This window comes from Mirounga angustirostris, unplaced genomic scaffold (genome assembly GCF_029215605.1).
Source record: "Mirounga angustirostris isolate CCGP_5_RB_7025 unplaced genomic scaffold, mMirAng1.0.hap1 SCAF_6, whole genome shotgun sequence".
NCBI lineage: Eukaryota > Metazoa > Chordata > Mammalia > Carnivora > Phocidae > Mirounga > Mirounga angustirostris.
The window spans coordinates 61,602,719-61,625,524 of record NW_026991714.1 but is presented as its reverse complement, the minus strand read 5'-3'; the positions used below and the strand labels follow the sequence as shown (position 1 = coordinate 61,625,524).

General features: G+C 42.8%; 1 protein-coding gene across 1 annotated transcript in view; it reads left to right on the top strand.

Annotated features, from left to right (window-relative positions):
* Window positions 1-3,159: 3,159 nt before the first annotated feature.
* Window positions 3,160-22,806, top strand: part of PLD5 (phospholipase D family member 5) — a 405,754-nt gene continuing 386,107 nt past the window's right edge. The window contains exon 1 of the mRNA XM_045879152.2: window positions 3,160-3,394. Coding sequence (XP_045735108.1) covers window positions 3,206-3,394 — 189 coding nt within the window. The 5' untranslated portion in view covers window positions 3,160-3,205. The remainder of the gene's footprint in view (window positions 3,395-22,806) is intronic.

The window sequence follows — 22,806 nt, the reverse complement described above, 5'->3', positions numbered from 1 at the left end:
GCTCATCCCTGTAGCAATCCTTTGAGGTAGCAATGATTATTCTCCATTTATTAGATGAACCTGAAGGTTATTGATATCAAATAAAAACCCAGAAAGTCACAATTTAGAGATTAAAGGAGCTGGTACTAAAACCTAGGTCTTTTAATGTTAAGTCCAGTGCGCTTAAAAACAAAGAAACACAAATATGTTGTAAAGTGTTAGCACAGTGAAGGATGGCCCCAGTTCCACAAGAAGCTAACTAGGAGGATGGATAATGCCTAGTACCTGTGCTTCATTCAGACCATGTAAGGGCTATGAACGTGGACAGGGAAAAGTGCCATGGCAATTAATTTGTAAATTCAATGATACTTACACATTTTGATAATATTTGAGGGGCAAGAGTCACATATTGCAGTTGACCATCTTCAGAAATACTATTTGTGCTCCCTACAACAGTTTGACCGAAGTTGTTTCATATAAAATATTCTTTTGAAGGTCAATGAACAAGTCCCATATTACCGTCATAAACAATGAACCTGAACAAGTATCTAAGGCTGAAATAAAATTGTGAATATAATTTCACTCAGGTTGATTTGAATGTATTAAGTCTGTTTTAATGTCTGGCACTACATGCTAAGTAGGTTAAGTATGAAGCAGTAAAAATGTATGCTTTGCCTGATATTTTGGGTCCTAACAAACATCACCTATGAATTGATTATAAGGCTCAATTTAGCAGTTAGTCTGTAACATATATGCTACCAGTACACGCCTTTAAAACAATGGTTTCAGCTCCTATAGTATTTTCCCTATAAAAGTATAGTTAAAAAAATCTATTCGCATGAAAACCTGACTTGACATGGAAACTATTTGTTTAAATTCTACTACAGTGGAACGCTTCATTATTACTCTGAATTGGAGATCTGTCACTTGTCAAGGTTTGCATATATCACCTGACCTTCAGGATGCTCTGCTAGAGCAAAAATCAGACATACCCTTGGCAGAAGGGCAGTCAAGTTTTTCTAGCACCAATATTCCAAAAGATATGTAAGTGTTGGTAGTCATGTCAATCGTGTGTTTATACTTTAAAAAGAAGCAAAAGCAGTGAAGTTTAAATTGTCATAGCAAAAAATGAGAAAGAAGACAATGGAAGGTACAGTGTTGGAAGCCTTTTAATTCGGTTCCAATTTTTGCTTTGATGTGTCACTTCTGTTTGAGTCTCAGTTCCCTCACCTGGAAAATAGGCTTAATAACTTTCATCTTGTAGAGTAACTGTGAGATTTAGAGAAAACCCATCTGTTGAGAGTACATAGTACCCATATGACTCAGCCCCTAAAAAAACTAATCTAGGGGCGCCTGGGTGGCTCAGTTGGTTAAGCGATTGCCTTCGGCTCAGGTCATGATTCCAGGGTCCTGGGATCGAGCCCTGCATCGGGCTCCCTGCTCAGCGGGAAGCCTGCTTCTCCCTCTCCCACTCCCCCTGCTTGTGTTCCCTCTCTCGTTGTCTCTGTGTCAAATAAATAAATAAAATCTTAAAAAAAAAAATCTAGAATAACCAGAAACTTTGTGTGTGTGTGTTACTTTTTAGTTACTTGGTCCCCAAATTGACTGCTATAGGATTTTATTTCAATTTCCATTATTGCAATACCATTTATTTAAATAGAAACTCTGAAAAAAAAGACTCTAAAAAGATATGAGACAATCCTTGCCCTCACAAAACCATCACATTCCAACCCGGACTTTCTTTGAAACTATCATCCAAGCTGGACGTTTGGGGAACAGGTCAGCCGAGGGCTGAAGAGGGGTCAGTTTACCCTCTGTGCCCCCCTTTAAAATCTCCCAGATATTTCTGCTGCTTTCACACACTTCTCAAGCTTTTAAAGGGACCTGAGAAATCCTTAACACGAATTGTTATCGAGCTTTTCGGTAAAACCAAAAAATGTTCTGAGATGCTGAATGCAAAGACAGCAAAAGATAAAGAGATTTAAGATTTAACTATTAACATGCCTCCCTATTTCCAGAAAATTATCACGCCGGGCTGTTTTAAGACTGGGCCCGGGAGGGAAAGCAGCAAAAACCCTCCGGGTAGTAAAACTTGGCCCTGGGGTCGAGGGACAGCGTAGAGAAACAACTGCAGAGCTCCCGGGCCACACGCACCTCGCGAACGCACAGTCGAGGCAGGGCGTTTGCCAAGGAGCAGGGCGTTTGCGGAGAGGCCCTGGGTCCGGAGCAGGGGCGCCGCGGGCAGCCGGGTTCCAAGTGCACCCAGGGCCGGGGAGCAGCGGGTCCAGCAAACCAGCCCGCCCAGCCGCTGCCCTCGGGAGGACTGGCAGCGCTACGCCCTCAGATGAAAGTAGTGTGCACGGTTCCAGAAAACACTTGTCCTTGTGGCCATTTTCGGGTGTGGGGGGGTTGCCAAGCGCCCTGTGCTCTGCGCCCCCGCGGTGGGACAAATGGGCTCCCGAGGTGGGAAGTTCAGAACTTTCAGAACAAGGGGTCGTGAAGCCGGGGCCAGGCGGGGTCCTCTGAGCCGGGCCAGCTGGGGGCGAGTGGGGGAAGGGCAGAGGTGGTGTCAAGAGTCTCCCCGGGGATCCAGCCCCGCTCCGGGCCAGCGGGAGGGAGGAGGCGCGGAGACCGCGCTCCCCTTCCAGCGGCTGCTCGCTTTCCAGTACAGACGCGAGCCGGAGAGGTGCAGCCACCCCGCGAGGAGGGGCCGGCGCGGCGGGAGGGGCGGCGGCGGGCTCGCAGCCCTCGGCCCCGCGGCGGGCGGCGCGGCTCCTCACTGCACCAACCTGCGGGCTCGGGCTGGCTGCGGGCCGCGGCCCCTCCCACCCGCACCCCACCCGCGCCGCCGCCGCCGCCGCCACCCCGGGCCGGCCCAGTCCCAGCCGCTGCCGCAAGGAACTGGCGTGCGGGGCGCCCGCTCGGACCGCAGCCGGCGGGAGCGTCGCGGCTACCGCGGCGCGCCCCGGGCACTCGGGCCTCCCCAGACCCGGCTCTCCTCCCTCCTTGCCTCCCTCCCTGCGTCCCTCTCGCCCCCGCCGCTTTCTCCCACCTCCCCCACTCCCTCCTCACCTCGCCCTCCCTCCGCCCGCCGCGCTGCTCCCGCCCGGCCGCGCGCTCGGCTCTCCGCGCCCCCCGCACCCGCTCGCTCCTCCTCCAGCCCCGGCCCGGCCTCCCGCGCGCCCTCCAGCCCGCTGCGCGCCAGCCGCCGCCTGGTCATGTCAGGATGGAGATCCGGCAGCACGAGTGGCTCTCGGCCTCCCCCCACGAGGGCTTCGAGCAGATGAGGCTCAAAAGCCGCCCCAAGGAGCCCTCGCCGAGCCTGACTCGAGTGGGCGCGAACTTCTACAGCAGCGTCAAGCAGCAGGACTACAGCGCCAGCGTCTGGCTCCGGAGGAAAGACAAGCTGGAGCACGTAAGAGCGGCGCGCTCCCCGGGGCCTCGGCCGGGCACCTGCCCCGGAGGTGGCCGGAGCGCGCGCGGGGCGGCGGGGCCGGGCGCGGGGGACCCGGCAGGTGGCCAGACTCGGGGACGAGGGCGGCCCGCGTCCTCCCTCCGACCGGGGCCCTCTGTTCCTGCACTCTCTTTGCGGGAAGGACCGGGCTGCGGGGAGGAGAGGGGAGGGGAGGTGCCTTTCCGGCACTGCCTGGCCCCCCGCGCTCCTCGACCTCCCCCACGGGCTTCTCTCAGGGTTCATTGGCACCGCGTTCTTGGGGCGCCTCTGAGGGGTGAGCGAGAAGGGGAACTGCCACAGCAGGGCTCCGAGGATCGCGGCGTCGCACGGTGGTGGGCTCTAGAGGGTATAGACGGTCTTTGGGGCTGTGTTACTTCGTCCAGAAACTACCCATTAGCGAATCCGCGAGGCTGCCGCCGCTGGCGACCCGGCCTGGGTCCGCGCACGAGCCGGGAGAGTTTTCTGCAGCCTGTCCTCTGGGATGGGCAGTTGGCGATCCTCTACTTGAGCCCAACTAGGGAGGGCTGTGCGCGTTGCGAGGAGAGAGGCGAAAGAGCGAGCGGACCGCCCTGCTCCCCGGGAACCGCCACTGGGCGAGGGGGAGGCGGGGAGCCGGGACCTCCGCTCCCCAGAGTGCGCGCTTCGCGGGAAGGGTTCCAGGCACCGGAGCTGAGTCCCTGGGGCTCGCCATTCTGGAAGGGAGAAGTCCCTCTAAAGAGACGTTCAGTGGATCCACAGTTTCCACTCTGACCCGTCAGCATCTCCTTAAACCAGATGTTAAAATGAAACTAAGAGAATTATCTCAAGAGTGCAGTACAGCTGGCTCGGGAGACGATGCTATTTCTTCCCGCGGAGCTGCATAATCCAAATTGAGTCTGTTAATGGAATGTGGTGGTTTCTTTGTATTTGGGTCACATCTCCAATTATGACATAAAGATAAGGAGAACTTAGGAAACTCACACATCTCCTACGCCGCACCGACCCTACTCCCATCTGCCCCCGCCCCCCAAGCGCTTCTCCTCCTTCCCTGGGTTTCGCAGCAAGAACAAGCTTCCCAGGAGATAGCGTGCAAAGGAGTATTTCTCCCACAATCTGAAAGGAAGGTCTGTGACTTTTCTCCGAGGGCCCGATTAAATCCCTTGAAAGCTCAAGTTTAAAGCTTCGAGTTGGGGAACAGGCTGTCTTGGGTGTAGAGAACCATTTCCTAGTATCAAAAGGATGTCTCAGATCCTTAAGACCATGGAAGTAACTGATTTCTAGGATGACAAGTTGTTTGAAAGGCAGCAGAATCCACTTAAAAATGCAAGCCCCAGAAATAGCATAGGGACTGGTGGTTATTAGTTTAAAGGGGGACAAAGAGCACCTTCATGGAATTGGGCTCGCTGTTGGAATCTGATGTTAGTACCAGGACGAGTGGTCCAGTCTTAGAGCAGTGAGAGAATAATCTCCGTTTCAGTTTCCCTGAATGTGTGTTCATTTGCATCTTGTGCTTTTAGCTGCTCTGTTTCCTTTCTTCTCTTAATGGAAACCAGTAGTGTATCCTTCTCTAGGTCTCCCTGAGTCTTGGACACTGCACACCTTTTTACTTCAGCAGGTCCTCACTTTTACGTTTCCACCGAGTTTCAAGGCATACTAGGGTGGGCCATGGCAGCTTCACCTTTCTAGGTGAGTGTAGGATGCTCAGCCTCTCCTGAGGAAAGGAAAGTCTGCTTGTTTAAAAGCATCTGAGGACCTATGCTTTCTTCTTCACTCAGATGCTCCAAAAGACAACATTGCATTAAAAAAAAAAAAAGTCACCTCATTTGTTATTTAAATCAACGCAGCATTTTTGTTTGCTCTCTGAAATACATTCCATGAGACAGGTATTCTGTTTCTGATGGTTTTCTCTGTACCTGCTTTCACTTAGAAAGGGGGCTTTGCTTCCAGTGAAATTTTTTTGTGATTTTCTCTTGCTCCTTTGAAACATCTATGTTTTAAATGAAAAATAGTATTTATGAAAGTACAAGGAAAAAATTAAATGAGCATAAAAATATATATTTTATTTGAATTCAAGCTCGGGGTATTTATAATAGATATCAGATGTTGGCGTACACTATGTTTCAGGTAGTTTGATGTGAATTTCTGTTTAGATATTTGAAATTTACAAACCCATAACACATGTAACCTAGTGTATTTTTGCCATGCAAAATGTGATGTCTACTTTATTATAGACAACATACTGAACATATGTGGCACCACAGAGATTAGGATGAGTGATGAGTGTCATATGAAATTCAAAGCTGATATAGGGTATGTAGGGTAGTTGAAAAAAAATCCTTTTGATTCGTCTAATCAAATGGATGACCACCATTTTTTATTAGGTTAAAAAAATGAATGAATAACTATGCTGGAGATCATATGCATGAAAACAGCCTATGTTCTTTTGCTGGTTTTTAAAAAGCCAATCTAGTATTAAGGGCATAAATAAGTTATGGCTTCAGATGACACACATACTCAGTCATCGCAATAACGGAATTCCCTGGAATGAAATGTGGCAGTGTGTGGACTCTGTCCAGACTTCGGAGGCATTGCTCAATCTGAAAACCAGTAACATGTTGTAAAGTGACAGTGAAGGAATATACTTCCACACACTTAGCTAAAAATGAGGATAATTTATCTCTCCTTCTCTGGTTTAAAGGCTACAGGACTGATCCCCGGGCCACACAAGTGAAAAGTGACATGAATTGGTCAAAGATAGGAATACTTACAGCCCATCTTTGAATCTGTTTCCTGTCATTTGTTGGTCAGTACTTAAGATGAATGCCCACCAAGAAATAAATGCATGTGAGGGAATTCTTGCATTCTTAAGTTGTGATGAGAAGCTACAAAGGTTTGTACCATGAATTCGGCACTTTGAACTCCACTTGGAAATTTCAGGAAAAAGTAAAATTGCTGGCCATATATAGACCGTCTTCTTATTAGCTACGAATAGTGCTCTTGGTTCTTAGAATCTTTTCCTTCTTATTCTGCCTCATCATGCCCATGGCTTTGGAAGGTAAACAGTGGAAGTCTTCGTTTGGAAGGTTTGGTAAACAATGGAAGTCTTATGTTCTATAGGATCCTCTGTTACTTAAGGTGTAACGTAAAAGTGAAGGATTATGGTCTAGCAAAGCAAGAGGAGCAGAGGGCCATTCCTTCAACCCCCGACCCACCCCTGTTCTGTCAGCCCTCCCTGGGGCTGGGTCACCTTAAGAGGAACCATGTAATATGATTTGACTATCATCCCACAGGACGCAGGTACAAAGTTGGAGAGTTGCAGAGGCTACTCTGCTCAGTTGCCTGGTTTTATGCCAGTTATGTGTGTAGAAGTTTCCTGATGCCACTTACGGAGCTAGGGATGCCTTATTTTCCCTCCTGCTTACTCAATTAGCTCTTGTCAAAGTGTGGTTAAGAGTGGGGCTCTGGTTAGACAGTCTCTTATTAATTCTGTGATCTCAGGCAAAGGACTCAGAGTCACAGGATGTACCTTCACATTCCTCCTTAAAGGAATCACAGGCTTGCTGGGGTGATCCAGGGAGACAGTCCGTGGGTCTGTTGCAGTGACGCACAGTCGCATAACGTCGGGGGCTCCACACTGCAAAAGAGTATTTTACCTTACACATCTCATATCTGTGCGGGGTGGCAGGTTCTCTTTCCGTTCAGACTGCTGTAACAGAATACCAGAGATTGAGTGGCTTATAAACACCGAACATGGCTTTCTCACAGTTCTAGAGATGAGGAAGTCCAAGATCAAAGCATGCGCAGATGCAGGGGGGCTAGTGAGGGGTGCTTCCTGTTTCTTAGATGGCTATCTTTTTGCTCTTCCCCTCAGGGTAGAGAGGGGGAGGGAGCTCTCTGGAGACTCTTTAATAAGGCCAGTGTCCTGCTCATGAGGATGCCAGCTTCATGACCTAATCACCTCCTAGAGACCCCATTTGCAAATGCCAGCCTTCTGGGGATGAGGTTTCAACGTATGACTTTTGTTTAAACCCAAACATGCAGTCTACGGCAGCAGAGGAATTTCCTCTTGTGAGTTGCCTGGCCTGCTGGAAGCTCCATCCTGATGCGTGTTGTCAAGGCAGCTAAAGAGAAGACGGTAAATCATGTCAAGTCTCTCAGTGTTTCCACCCAGAAGGGAAACATCCATTTGACTCCTGTTTATTGGCCAAAGACAGTTTCAAGGCCAAGGCTTGCTTCCAAGGACATGAGGAAGAGGGATCTGACCAAGACCCAGAAGAAAGGGAAAGAGGACACCCATGACCAGCTTCTTAGGGTGACCACAACACATAAAACACCTAGCACCACGTGTGGCTTTATTACGGGTTCAACACGCATTACCTAGAGGTGTGGTTGTTTCTTAGGTGTTAACTAGCCCTCTGGCTGAGTCCTTACACTCCACCCAGAGAGCTTCCAGGTGTCACATTTGAGATCAGCCTGCCTGCATTATAGGCCTGGACCCAGAGTATGTGGGTCCTTTGGCCAGCAGGGCCAGCTCACTATCCTGGGCCTGTCAGGCTGCCTTTGCCTGGCTTCCAGTCTGTTCTGTAGGACCCTGATTGTGCCCTGCCTGGCCATTCTGAGCCTGATGCTTCTTCTTCCCACTCTCCGCAGGCTCTGCTAGCCAAGAACAGCTCCTTACTCCGTCCCCAGCCCCTGCTTTCCTTCCCAGTTCTGTGCTGGTGGAATTAAGTGGGGCAGTATTTTGTTTACCCGCATGATGGCTCAGAAAGCCTATTTAAAATGGAAAGAGAGAGCAGAGGAGAGAATTTGTAAAGAATAAAAGGTAGAATCCTTAATGTTCACACTTGCAGTGAGCCTTAGTATCTTACTTGGTTTAGGTCAATTAAAAAAATTGTCTCCTCTAAGTGTGAATATGCACCTGCTTAAATGCAGTTTATGTTACCGGTAAATAGTAAATAAACGACCACGTGCCCACTTGCCTCCTGGAATAAATTATTCACATGAGGAGCAAATAATAAATGGATTGGAGCAGACTTGGTCACTGTGGTCTAGGCTTATATTATGTAATGCCATTTGTGTCCCACAGAACGAATTTGTGAAAGTGTTATACCCCACAGAGCAGATCAGTAAAGTACCAAAGACAGTTCAACCTAAGGGAATGGATCTTTAGAGTGTTCCATGAAAAATCAAGTGAACAAACAAACAGAAAATATTCTTTTTTATCTTTATGTATTATTGTTCAATTTATGTGTTAAAGAATAATTTTAGTCTGGCAAATGTTTAAGAACATTTAACAGGATTATTTCCTATGATTTTAGATTGAGCAGACAAAGCCTAGCCTGAGGCAGGATTCTGCACCCGTCAAGGAACAGAAATTTAGATGTCTCTGGAGTGTGTTCTAATGGACCTCATGTTGTGTCCATTATCCAGGTAGCAAATATTAATTCCACTAATGGACTTCTCTCACTGTGGGTTGATATTTCAGTTTATTTTGAAGAACCTTGGATTCTTTGAACTCTGTTGGGTGTGGCTTATTGATTTATTTTGAGGTAATCATCGGCTAAGACATATCATATGTAATATATTCAATTTGAGAAGCTCAAGACAATTGGACTTAAGATTTCTGTTTGCTTCCTTCTTCCATATAATACCCATATACCAATTTCTATCCAGTTTCTCTAGAAGTTTTTACCTCTCTTTGCAGACTTCTGTGTCTGTCTCGGGTTTAAATTTGGGTAATAGATTTCAGTTCTTCTATTTTAGCTCCAAAGATCAAGAAATGTGATGGAGCTTTTGTTATGTTTTTATACTGACTTGACTGATAGAGGGCAGATCAGGCAGAGGTAGGCTTGTCGCTAAGATATCCGCCCAGGAATGTTGTTTCCAGTGCGTATACTGGGGACATGTGAAGTTACTGAATTGTCTAAGATTCACACCCACATAGATTGTATTGCAAGAGTTTAGAATACAACAGTGAATGTTCAGGAACAGTTGAAATGCCAAAATGTGATTTTTAAGAGATAGACTTTTTTTTTAAAACCAAAAAAATACATTTTTATTTTTCTCACAAACAGAAACATTAGCCCAATTTCTAAACTCCCAGATCAAGCCTTAAGCAGAGCTTATGGCGAAAAAAAATGAAGAACATGGCACCTTTCCTAGGTAGAATTAATCACATTGGAAAATCTCACTGCTGTCTAACATATGAAGTGGGCCCAAGTTGAACTGCCTGATGTGGTATCATGGGACTGGATATCCTAGCCACCGGGTGATACATAGGGTTCTTTATTCCATAAAGCAGACAGTGACCCTTGTGACTCTACTCTTTGACTTGAGCTATGACTGTATTCCTGCCCATAGGTTCTTAGGTCTGATCCAGCAATACCAGAAGGAGTTACCTGGAGATGGTGGGACTCGGCAACAGATATTTATTGTGGGTGCCTTTTTTTTTAAGATTTTATTTATTTATTTATTTATTTATTTATTTATTTATTTATTTGAGAGACACGGGCGTGGGAGCGGGGGAGGGGCAGAGGAAGAGAGAAGGAGAATCTTAAGCAGACTCTGGGCGCAGCACAGAGCCTAGTGTGGGGCTCTTTCTCATGACCCTGAGATCATGACCCGACCTGAGCTTAATCGACTGTGCCACCGAGGCACACCTTGCAGGTGCCTTTTATGTGAAAGACACTTTGTTAGGAGATGATGAGGACTTTCATGTAACAAGCATTTACATGACATATACTGTGTTCCAAATGGTGGAGAATATACAAAGACTAGAGCAGAGTCCCTCCCTCAAGATGTTTACGACTTTAGAAATACAGTTATAATATGATTACAGTGTTAGGAATAATGCAGGAAAATGCAAAGTAGCACAAGAACACTGCCTTTGAAGGACTTGTTTAGATAAGGATAAAATACAGTTAAAAAAATAAGATATGAAAAGACACTTCTCTGAAGAAGACATACAAATGGCTAACAGACACATGAAAAAATGTTCATCATCATTGGCCATCAGGGAAATTCAAATCAAAACCACATTGAGATACCCCTTACACCAGTTAGAATGGCAAAAATGGACAGGGAAAGAAACAACAAATGTTGGAGAGGTTGTGGAGAAAGGGGAACCCTCTTACATTGTTGGTGGGAATGCAAGTTGGTATAGTCACTTTGGAAAACAGTGTGGCGGTGCCTCAAAAAATTAAAAATAGAGCTACCCTATGGCCCAGCAATTGCACTACTGGGTATTTACCCCAAAGACACAGATGTACTGAAAAGAAGGGCCATATATACACCCCAAAATTCATAGCAGCAATGTCTGCAATAGCCAAACTGTGGAAAGAGCCGAGATGCCCTTCAACAGATGAATGGATAAAGAAGATGTGGTCCACATATACAATGGAATATTACTCAGCCATCAGAAAGGATGAATACCCAACTTTTACATCAACATGGATGGGACTGGAGGAGATTATGCTAATTGAAATAAGTCAAGCAGAGAAAGTCGATTATCATATGGTTTCACTTATTTGTGGAACATAAGGAATAGCATGGAGGACATTAGGAGAAGGAAGGGAAAAATGAAAGGAGGGAAATCAGAGGGGGAGATGAACCATGAGAGACTATGGACTCTGAGAAACAAACAGGGTTTTAGAGGGGAGGGCAGGGGGATGGGTTAGCCTGGTGATGGGTATTAAGGAGGGCACGTACTGCATGGAGCACTGGGTGTTATACAAAAACAGTGGATCGTGGATCACCACATCAAAAACTAATGATGTATTGTATGGTGACTAACATAACATAATAAAATTAAAAAAAATAAGCAATGTCATATGTAATGATGATGTATTATAACAAACTTGAATTTACTTCAGTAATGCAAAGTTGCTATAAAATTTGAAAATCAATTGATGTAATTTATCACATTAACAGAATGATAGAGTAAAGCCAAATGATTATCTCAATAGATGAAGAAAAATCGTATGATAAACTTCTAAAGCCAAGCATGATAAAATCTCAACAAAGTGGAAATAAAAGGAAACTTAATTATTCTGATACAGGCTTAAATCACAGTTAATAGTGAAATACTGAAAAATTATTTGCACAGATTGTGAGTGTGATGAGATGTCCACTATCATGACTTCTATTCAGCATTGTACAGGAGGTCATAGCCAATGCAAGAAAGCAAGAAAAGGAAATAAGGATTGAAAAGGAAGTAATAAAATTGTCATTATTAGCAGATGACATGAGTATGTACATTTGAAAATCCAAAAAAGCCACTGATATACCTAATGAGTTAATAATGTCCCTGTATTTATCACTGGATTTAGCCACTGTCTACAAGGTCAGTATGCAAAATCAAATTAGAAAAAAATTATTCCAACATAAAACTAAAAATCTTTACCATTTACATTAGCATACAAATACCAGATACTTAAAGAAACAGGTAAGGCCTCTTTTTAATTCTCCCCAGATTGAGCCAGAGCACAGATACAATTCCAAATAAATCCCAACAAGTTTGTGTGTGTGCATATGTGTTGAAAATGATTCTAAAAATTATATGGGAATACAAATGGCCAAGAATAGCCCACATAATCTTGATGAAGAAGAATGAAGTTAGAAGACTGCTTCCATATATCAAAACTTATTATAAACTAGACTAATTAAAGCAGTGTGGTATTGGTGCAGGGATAAACAAGTAGATCAGTTGACAGAGTAGAGAATGCAGAGGCAGACCTGTGTACATGCTTTATTATTGACAGGTACTTGATTTATGACAAAAGTGGCAGGCACAGAAGGGCATTTGGAAAAAGATGGCTTTTTAAAAAATGGTTCTGGGTCAGTTGTACATCAGAATTAAAAATGGATCTTGATTTCTCTTTTATGCCATACACAAAAATCAGTTTAATGTAGGTTATAGATCTAAATTAGAAACTGAAACAATGAGGCTTCTAGAAAATAATATAATAAAAAAGTCTTCATCAACTTGGACTAGAGAAAAATATTCTTAAGCAATTTTAATAGTCCCAGTCTCTTGTTATTAATAAACTGGACTACAGTAAAATTAAGTAATTTTGACAGTAAGAGACTCCATTAAGAGAATGAAAAGGCAAATCACAAAACAAGATATATTTCCAACACACACTCTGACAAAGAGTTTGTATCCAGAATATATAAAAAGCATCTACAAATCAATAGCAACAGACAGCCCCCCAAAAGTGAGCAAGACATTTAAACAAGAGCTTCACAAGAGTATAGCCAAGCCATCAAATGTATGATAAGGTTCTTGATGTCATCAGTCCTCAAGAAAGTAAACAGTTAAAATCATACATTATTATACAACCACAAGAATGGCTGAAATTAAAATGATTGACAATAACAAGTGTTGATTAAAATGAGGAACATCTGTAACTCTCATAACTTCCGCTAGGAGTGTATACCTGTATATGCAATAATGTGGATGACTCTTTCAGACACAGTAATAAGTGAAGGAAGACAGAGACTGATTCTGTTTATGTGAAAAAAACAGGCAAAGCTAAATGATGAATATAGTGATTACCTTTACAGGTAAGATAGGAACTAGGAGGCGCCTGGGTGGCTCAGTTGGTTAAGCGACTGCCTTCGGCTCAAGTCATGATCCTGGAGTCCTGGGATCGAGCCCCACATCAGGCTCCCTGCTCGGCGGGGAGTCTGCTTCTCCCTCTGCCCTCTTCCCTCTCGTGCTCTCCTGTCTCTCATTCTCTCTCTCTCAAATAAATAAATAAATAAAAATCTTAAAAAAAAAAAAAAAAAGGAACTAGGGAGGCTCCTGGGGGGCCAGTATTGTTCTGTCTCTTTTTTTAGGATATGGTTACAAAGTAACATTTATTGAAATCTACACTGGGGACACCTGGGTGGCTCAGTTGGTTAAGCGTCTCCCTTCGGCTCTGGTCATGATCCCAGGGTTCTGGGATCGAGTGCCGCATTGGGCTCCTTGCTCAGAGGGGAATCTGCTCTCCCTCTCTCTCTGTCTCTCCCTCTGCTTGTGCTCTGTCTCTCTCTCTCTGACAAATAAATAAATAAAATCTTAAAAAAAAAGAACTATACACTGAAGATTTGTACACCTTATGTATATCGTTATTTCCATGATAGTTTATTTTTTAAAAAAGTAAAATGTATATAGTGCCCTTCCCCTTGCTTCCTGCTTATGTCTGGCTATTTGTCCTCAGAATGTGCTTCTCTTATTCTATTCTCTCTAGTCCATGGACCTTGGTCTGTGATGTCCTCTGTCACTGTTGTGTTCACGTGGCTGACTCGTACTTATCATCTCCCTGGGATTGGCTTCCTGGGTTCTGAAGGGGTTGGGCTTCATTCTGCAACCAAAGGGAAGATGTTTGAATTCAGCAAGTCCACATTTCAGAAAATCTGCCGTGTTGGGGAAACCAGCGTTAGTCTCTCTTAGTGGTAGAGGTGGGAAGTAACGAAAGAATGTGGTAGAAGTAGAAAAATTGAGGAGGGACAGATGCAAGAAATGTTGTGAAATAAGAGTTCATGGGACTTGGTGCTTGGTTGAATGTGAGGGGCCTGAGCAAGCTCATCCATTCAGCAAACCTTTATCGAATGCCAGGGATGTCCCTGTAATTGTGATTGGCACAGTGGGTACAAGGATGAGCAAGGAAAATTCCAAAAACTCCTTGAGAGTTGGAATTCTGCCCTGTTCATCATTGTATCTTGGCCCAATTTATTATTATCTTGATCCATATTATCAATATTATTATGATCATAATCATAGACATTACAGTTCTGCTCTCTGCAAGGAACTGAGCCCCAGGCTTGGGAAGGCTTAAATGCATATGATTGGACCTTTGACCTCAGATTGCTTATGGTTTAGTCCTTCAGAACTCACTTTAGGGGCTCCTGGTTGGCTCAGTTGGTTAAGCGTCCAACTCTTGGTTTTGGCTCGGATCATGATCTCATGGGTTGTGGGATCGAGCCCTGCATGGGGCTCTGCACTCAGCTCAGAGTCTGCTTGAAGATTCTCTCCCTCTGCCCCTTCCTGCTCCTCTCTCAAATAAATAAATAAATCTTAAAAAAAAAAAAAGAGAGAACTCAACTTAAATGTGGTCATCTCTAAACCTAAGTCTTCGTTAGGTGTCCCTTCTGGGTACAGGCATTGTGGGTAGGTGTCTGTTTTGTAGCACTGAACCCACTTTTTTTTTTTAATTACGTATTGTCTATTTTTGGCCCTCAGTGGAAAGTTTGAGGACAATATCAGTGTCTTATTCATGACAATGCACCCTTAATGCCTAACCCAGTGCTTGATGGACAGCCAGTATTTATTGACTTGACTATTGAAAGAGTGGAATGAATGAATATGTGCTTAGGGAGGCAGGATCTACACAGGTAAGTGAAGGAATGCAGTGCCATATGCTACTTGCCAGATAAATGCAACAGACATGAAATGCAATGAGAAGTCAATGAAACTACTGACTAGGTGTCAGACAGAGAAGCTAATGGACAAGGCTCCCTCTACCCCATCCATTTACCCCATCCATTGACGCTGAGGTTGAGGCTCCATTGACGTTTTTTTAAGACTGGAAAATGGTGGTTTCCTGGTCACTTTATTGACCTCTTCCAATGTGTAATGCTGTTGTTTACAGTGAATTTTGTTTTGGTTTTCATTTCTATATGTCTTAGTTTTAATGAGTCAAGAGGAGAACATTACCTTTTGAATTTTCCCCAAGTACTTTGGTCTGACTTGTTGCCTCACTGAAATCTCTGGTTCATTATTTAGCCTTCGCCCTGCTCTGGCTGAGTGCACTTGATCAGAGACTCTAGGACACTCGGCAGCAGGGAATGTGTCAAAACTGCCAAAATCCTCTTAAACACCTGCCAGTCTTGATCATTAAGAATCTCCACTATAACTTCCTGACTTGTCTGTTTTCAAACTTTTTTCATTTTCTGTGATCGTCCTGCTTTAATCCATGACAGGTGCGCATGTTGCTTAAAGCCTGTCCTATATGATTTCTAATACATCTTTTTTTTAAAAAATAAACTTATTTTGGAATAACTCTGGATTTGTGGAAGAGTTACAAAGATAGTAAAGGCATTTCCTGTACATCTCTCACCCAATTTCAGGTGTCCCTTAATGTCGAATTCCAAACTCCAGACTTCAATAGAATTATATGTTTTTAAATTGTCCTTTTTGTGTTCCAGGATCCAATCCAAGATAACACATTGCATTTAGTTGTCATGTGTCCTTAGTCAGCCTCTGGTCTGTGACAGCATCTTAGGCTTTCCTCATTTTTCATGACCTTGACAGTTGTTTTTTTTTTTAGCTCTACTGAGGTATAATTGACTATTAAATTGTAAGATATTTAAAGTGAACATTATGATAATTTGATATACGTACATTGTGAAAGGATTTCCACGGTCAAGTTAATGAAGACATGCAGTGCCTCACATATTTATCTTTCTCGGTGTGTGTGAGAACATTTAAGTTCTACTGTCTTGGCAAATTTTAATTATGTAACAGTGTTATCAGCTATAGTCACCATGTTATACATTAGATCCTCAGACCTTATTCTTCTTATTGATGAAAGTTTGTGCCCTTTACCAACCTCTCCCTGTTTGCCCCCCACCCCCAACCCTGGCAGGTGACCACGTTTCTGCTCCCTGTTACCATGAGTTGGACCTTTTTTTTTTTAGATTTCACATATAAAGTATTTGTCATCCTCTGTCTGGCTTTTTTACTTAGCATAATGCCTTCTAGGTGCATCCATGTGGTTACAAATGGCAGGATTTCCTTTTTTCTCATCACATCTTCTTTATTCATCCATTGATAGAAACTTAGGTCATTTCGACATCTTGGCTCTTGCAAATAATCGTGCAGTGAACATGGAAAGGCAGATATCTCTTTGATATCCTGTTTTCATTTTCTTTGGACATATATCCAGAAGTGGGATTGCTGGGTCATATGGTGGTTCTATTTTTAATTTTTTGAAGAACCTCAATACTGTTTTCCACAGTGGCTACACTGATTTACATTCCTACCACCAGTGCACAAATACTCCATTTTATCTACATCCTTGCTAACACATGTTATCTCTTGTCTTTTTGATGATAGCCATTCTTACAGGTGTGAGGTGATATCTCAGTTGTGGTTTTGATTTACATTTCCCTGATGGTTAGTGCTGTTGAGCAACTTTCCGTGTATCTGTTGGCCATTTAATTGAATTTTTTTTTTCGCTGTTGTATGAGTTCTTTATATATTTTGGGTATTAACCCCTTATCAGATATGTGATTTACAAATATTTTCTCCCATATGGTAGGTTGCCTTTTTATTGTTGGTGGTTTCCTTTGCTGTGCAGAAGCTTTTTATTTTGATGTTGTCTACGTGTTTATTATTGTTTTTGTTGCATTTGCTTTTGATGTCAAATCCAAGAAGACATTGCCAAGACTGATGTCAAGGGCTTATTCTCTATGTATTCTTCTAAGAGCTTGGTTTCAGGTCTTAAATTCAAACCTTTACCCATGTTGAGTTGATTTTGGTTGCATGGTGTGAGATAGAGATTCAGTCTAATTCTTCTGCCCGTGGCTCTTCAGTTCTCCCACCACTGTTTATTTTAAGGACTGTCCTTTCCCCACCATATATTCGTAACTCCTTTGTTGCATTTTTGTATGGGTTTAACTTTTAGGATCTCTCTTTTGTTCCACCAATCTCTGTGTCTGTTCTTATGCCAATAGTATATTGTTTTGATTACTCAATCTTTGTGATTTAGTTTGAAATCGGGAAGCGTGATGCCTCCAACTTTTTTCTTCTTTCTTAAGATTGCTTTGGCTATTCAGGGTCTTTCCTGGTTTCATACAGATTTTAGGATTACTTTTTCTATTTCTGTGAAAAATGCCATTGGAATTTTGATAGTGATTATATCAAATCTATAGATTGCTTTGGGTAATATGGGCATTGTAACAATATTATTCTTTCTGTCCATGAGCCTGGAGTGTCTTTCCATTTATTTATGTCTTCTGCAGTTTCTTTCATCAATGTCTTGTAGTGTTTGGTATACAGATGTTTCATTTCCTTGGTTAAGTTTCTTCCTGGGCATTTTGTTCTTTTTCATGCAATTGCAAATGGGATTTTTTTTCTTAAGTTATCTTTATGATAGCTTGTTTTTAGTTTATAGAAATGGACCTGATTTTTGTATATTGACTTTGTATCCTGATAATTTACTAAATTTGCTGATTAAATCTAGCAGTTTTTTGGTGAAGTCTTTGGGGTTTTCCCTATATAATACCATGTCATCTGCAAAGAGAGACTGTTTTATTTCTTCCTTTTTGATTTTATTTATTTTTCTTCCCTAACTGCTCTTGTTAGGACTTCCAGTACTGTGTTGAATAAAAGTGGTGAGAGTGGGCATCTTTATCTTCTTTCTTCCTGCCCTTAGAGGGAGAACTTTCAGCTTTCACACTGAGTATGATGTTAGCTGTGCTCTTGTCATTTATAGCTTTTATTATGTTGAGAATCATTCTCCCTACACCCAGTGTGTTCAGAGTTTTTATCATGAATGGATGTTGAACTTTGCCAGATGACTTTTTTGCATCTATTGAGATGATTATATGATTTTTTTTAAAGATTTTATTTATTTATTTGAGAGAGACAATGAGATAGAGAGAGCATGAGAGGGGGGAGGGTCAGAGGGAGAAGCAGACTCCCTGCTGAGCAGGGAGCCTGATGCGGGACTGGATCCTGGGACTCCAGGATCATGACCTGAGCTGAAGGCAGTCGCTTAACCAACTGAGCCACCCAGGTGCCCCGATTATATGATTTTTTTAAAAAAGATTTTATTTATTCATTTGAGAAAGAGAGAGAGAGAGAGCATGAGCCAGAGGGGGAGGGGAAGAATGAGAGAAGAAGCAGACTCCCCGCAAAGCAGGGAGCCGAACGTGGAGCTCGATTCCAGGACCCCAGGATCATGACCTGAGCCGAAGGCAAACGCTTAACCATCTGAGCCACCCAGGCGCCCCTGATCATATGAATTTTTATCTTTCATTTTGTTAATGTGGTGTATCATATTGCTTGTGGATGTTGATTCATCCTTGCATCCCTGGAATAAATCCCATTTTATCATGATGTTTGGTCCTATTAATGTATTCTGAGTTCAGTTTGCTAATGATTTCATGAGGATTTTTGCATCTGTGTTCATCTGAGATATTAGTATGTAATTTTCTTTTCTTGTGGTGTCCTTGTCTGATTTTGGTATTAGGGTAATGCTGGCCTCATATATTGAGTTTTGAAATGTCTTCTCTTCTGTTTTTTGGGAGAGTTTTGGAAGGATCGATATTGATTCTTCTTTAAATGTTTGGTAGAATTCATCAGTGAAGCCATCGGGTCCTGGACTCTTATTTGTCAGGAGGATTTTCGTTACTGATTCAGTCTCCTTACTAGTAATCAATCTGTTCAGGTTTTCTGTTTTTTTACAAGGCAGTCTTGGTAGGTTGTATGTTTCTGGGAATTCATCCATCTTTAGTAGGTTGTCCAATTTGTTGGTACAGGTATCACCTGCTGTTGAAAAATTCTTGTTACTCCACTTCACTTTGACAAATGGCCTACATTGGTACTTGTTTTCACTAACTGGAAGGAATTCGAACAGGAATTTTGCTCTTAGGAAAAAAGACAAAGTGAACGCATTCAGCATTCATTTTGCATCGAGCCTTTGTGGAGGCAGTGCCACCCCAAACGGTGAAAGTGGCGCCACCTAGCTCCTGCCCCAAGAACGGCATTCAGCCTCTCCCATTAAGCCGCTGTAGCTTTGAACTGTGTCTGCGAGCATCTGTGATTTATCTTGATTTATTTTGTGCATCCATTAGCAAGATGGTATCAGAAAAGTCTAAGAGAGGTTAATTTTTGGGTCTGGGAATACTCAAGATCTTTTTCATGTAAATTAATGGAAATCGCTTCTTTATGCCATTTAGATTTGTGAAAGATTTCATAGGAACACTCACTTCTGGATATCAGGCGAAACGTGTATAGTTGTTCATAGTGGTCTCTTTTGATCCTTTGTATTTACATGGTATCAATTGTAACGTCTCCTCTTTCATTTCTAATTTTATTTATTTGAGTCCTCTCCCTCTTTTTCTTGTCTATCTAAAGTGTGGCTAAAGGTTTATGTATTTTGTTTATCTTTTGAAAAAACCAGCTCTTAGTTTTCTTGATCATTTTGATTGTCTTAGTTTCTTTCATTTATTTCTGCCCTGATCTTTCTTATTTCCTTTTGGTTTAGTTTGTTCTTCTTTTTCTAGTTCCTTGAGGTGTAAAGTTAGGTTTCTTTATTTGAACTCTTTCTCGTTTCCTAATGTAGTTGTTTATGTATATGAACTTCCCTCCTAGAACTCTTTTTGCTGCATCCCATAAGCTTTGTTATGCTGGATTTCCATTTTCATTTGTCTACAGTTATTTTATTTCTCTTTTAATTCCTTTTTTTTGACCCATTGGTTGTTTGGTAGCATGTTGTTTTAACCCCACATATTTGTGAATTTTCCAGTTTTCTTCTTGTAATTGGTTTTTAGTTTTATACCATTGAGGTTGGAGAAGGTGCTTTTGGATTTCAGTTTCCTTGAATGCAGTAAGACTGTTTTTAGTGGCCTAACATATGATCTGTCCAAAGAGTGTTCCACGTGCACTTCGGAAGAATGAGTCTTCTGCTGATGTTGGAAGGAATTGTTCAGGGAGACATAGGCTGCCTGGAGCTAGATAGAGGAAGAATACAAAGGTGGTACACACCAGCCTTCCATGTGTGCAGAGAGGATTGCAATAAGCCCCTAGATGTATGACAAATTAGGTACCTGACCCTCAGGCTGTACTTTTAAGATATGCAAATTGGTCTCTTTTGGGAAAGATTGGGAAATAGGTATTTCTGTCTGCTTCCTATGCTCTGAAACTCAGGGGTGAGAGGGAGTGAACCATGGTAGGTCCTCATGGGCCCATTAAGAACTGTTTCTTTGTTTGCCATAGTCTTGTGGGCCTCAGGGATGCAAGACTTGTTAGCTTTCAGAGCTAGGTGTTTTGGAGGCCTGTCCCTCAGGTGCAATGATTGGAAGTTGGGGTGTTAGATGTTGGGTCCGAACCTTGCTCCTCAGGGTGAAGCTGAGAGTTGTGTGTTCCCTCCTCATTGTTCAGTGCTGTGCCCGTGTGGGGTTTTATGGCGGGAGTGTGTCTCTGTCTTTCCCACCATTTCAGTGTGACTTTTTTCTCTTTTGCTTGATGTGTGGTGGTTGTGTTCAGTTCATTTCTGGATTTCCTTCAAAGGGAATTATTCCATGTGTAGCTGTGGATTTGGTATGTCTGCGGAGGAGGCGAATTCGGAAGCTCCCATGTCACCATCCTGGATCAGAACCCATGACCTTGACAGATTTAAAGAGTACTGGTCAGGTGTTTTGTAGAATGTCCCTTACTTTGGGTGTGTCTGACTTTTTTTCATGATTAGACTGATTATGGGTTTGGGGAAAGAGTATCACAGAGGTGAAGTTTTCATCACATGAAGGTGAACATGTCCACATTACTTGCTGTTAATCCTGATCACTTGGCTCAAGGACAGATTGCCAGGTTTATTCACTGTAAAGTTACTGTTTTTTCTTTTCCACACATAAATTTGTAAGTTGGGCATTAAGTCCAAAATCCCCACACTCAACAACTCCTGGACTGGGGAGTAGCCAAATTTATTATGTGGCATTTTTCAGTTAGGAACATGTAACCCTTCGCTCCCCAGATTTATTGTTCAATCACTTATTTGTATCGGTAGATCTCTTGGATATTTATTTTACACTGTTGGCATAATCCCATTCTATGTTATTTATTTTGTTCCTTAAATTATTCCCACTTTGGGTGCTCGGAGCTCTTTCAGACTTCTCCTGTATCCCTTGGAAATGCCCTTATCCTTGGATCATTTGAGCACTTCCTTACCCTGTGATGGTACAGAGGGCTCCAGGCTTGCCTGGTTTTATTTATTTATATTTTTGCCTCTTCCTAATATAGTCTTCAAGGTGTCTTTTATACATATAGTTAAAAAGGAGTTGATTCATTTCCATGCTGAGAGGATCCAATAAGAGAAAGTAGTTTCATTTATCCAGTGAAAGTTCAGTACATATATTTTGATAAAGAGGAACATCTTCATTTGGACTTTTATAAAACTCCTGACATGCTTTAAATGATAACTCCAGCCCATAAACTTTCATTCAGGTGATGGAAAGAAGTCTACCAAGGATGACAGGGTGTGCTGAGGGGTACAGTGATTGTAGGTCTTACCCAGAGACAGTTTGTATGTGTGGATGAGTGTGTGTGCACATGCATGCACCTCCTTGTGCCTACAGCTACTCTCATACTTTCCCTTTTTGCAGTGTTGGTGGTCTGTTTTGGGAGAATCCGATCTGGGCGTGAATAACTCCTTTCACGTTTCCTGGTTCCCCATTGGACATTATTTCAACCCCTTTTTTCATGTTAAGAATACCTGGCCTGTGTGTGGAAAAGGGAAGTCTTCCATTGTCCGACGTCATGCTTTTCTCTTTTCAGAGCCAAGACTGGCCTCTGAGATTTCAAATCCCCTTGGAAAACTCAGTTGGAAATTTTTCAGCCCCGGCTCACTTATCCCAAGAAAACATCGTCAAGCAGAACCAAGAGAAGATGGGTGAAAAGAGAAGGACATGGTAGGACAGGCATTGAAGGGCTTGGGAATAGAATGTTCCAGGGCGCACACACATCAAGTGGGAAGAATGCACATTTGTCTTGGGAGACTCCCATCTCTGACTTCTGGCTGCTTTGTCCCCACCCTACTCCGCCTGCATCCCCTTCTGTTGCCCTAAGCCACCCAGTAGTGCCAACTTCCTTGTCCTCGTGACTTCCTTGTTAGACCACAAATGTAGGCATACTGGGTGCTTATTCCTAATGACATCCCTGCAAACCAGAAAAATGAAATTAATTGTAGGATGGTTGTAGCTTTTCTCACTGTAGGATATACCAAAAATGAAATAAAGATGAGAGAATTCTCAGGGCTTTGCTATAAGGGGCTTGTGAAAAGAATGTCTTGCTGTCATTCTTTTTTCTTGAATAAAATCAAAGATGAATGGGACCCCATATATGCTCTGAGTGTATAGGAGGAAGAAGGAAAAGCAGATACCTCAAGGCCATGTGGAGTAATCGCAATAAATCTGGTGAGGACCGGCATTAATACCGAGGAACATCAGCCGTGAGCAGCATCCGGGGAGGCATTCAGAAGAGACAGGTTCTTGCCCTCCATGACTTAATATAGTTGCCTTTCCTATTAGGGTAACTTTCTTCTATTTGGACACATCACTTTACTTGATTTTTGTATTGGGTTTGGAATATAGTTGACCCTTGAACAGCATGGATTTCAGGTGTGTGG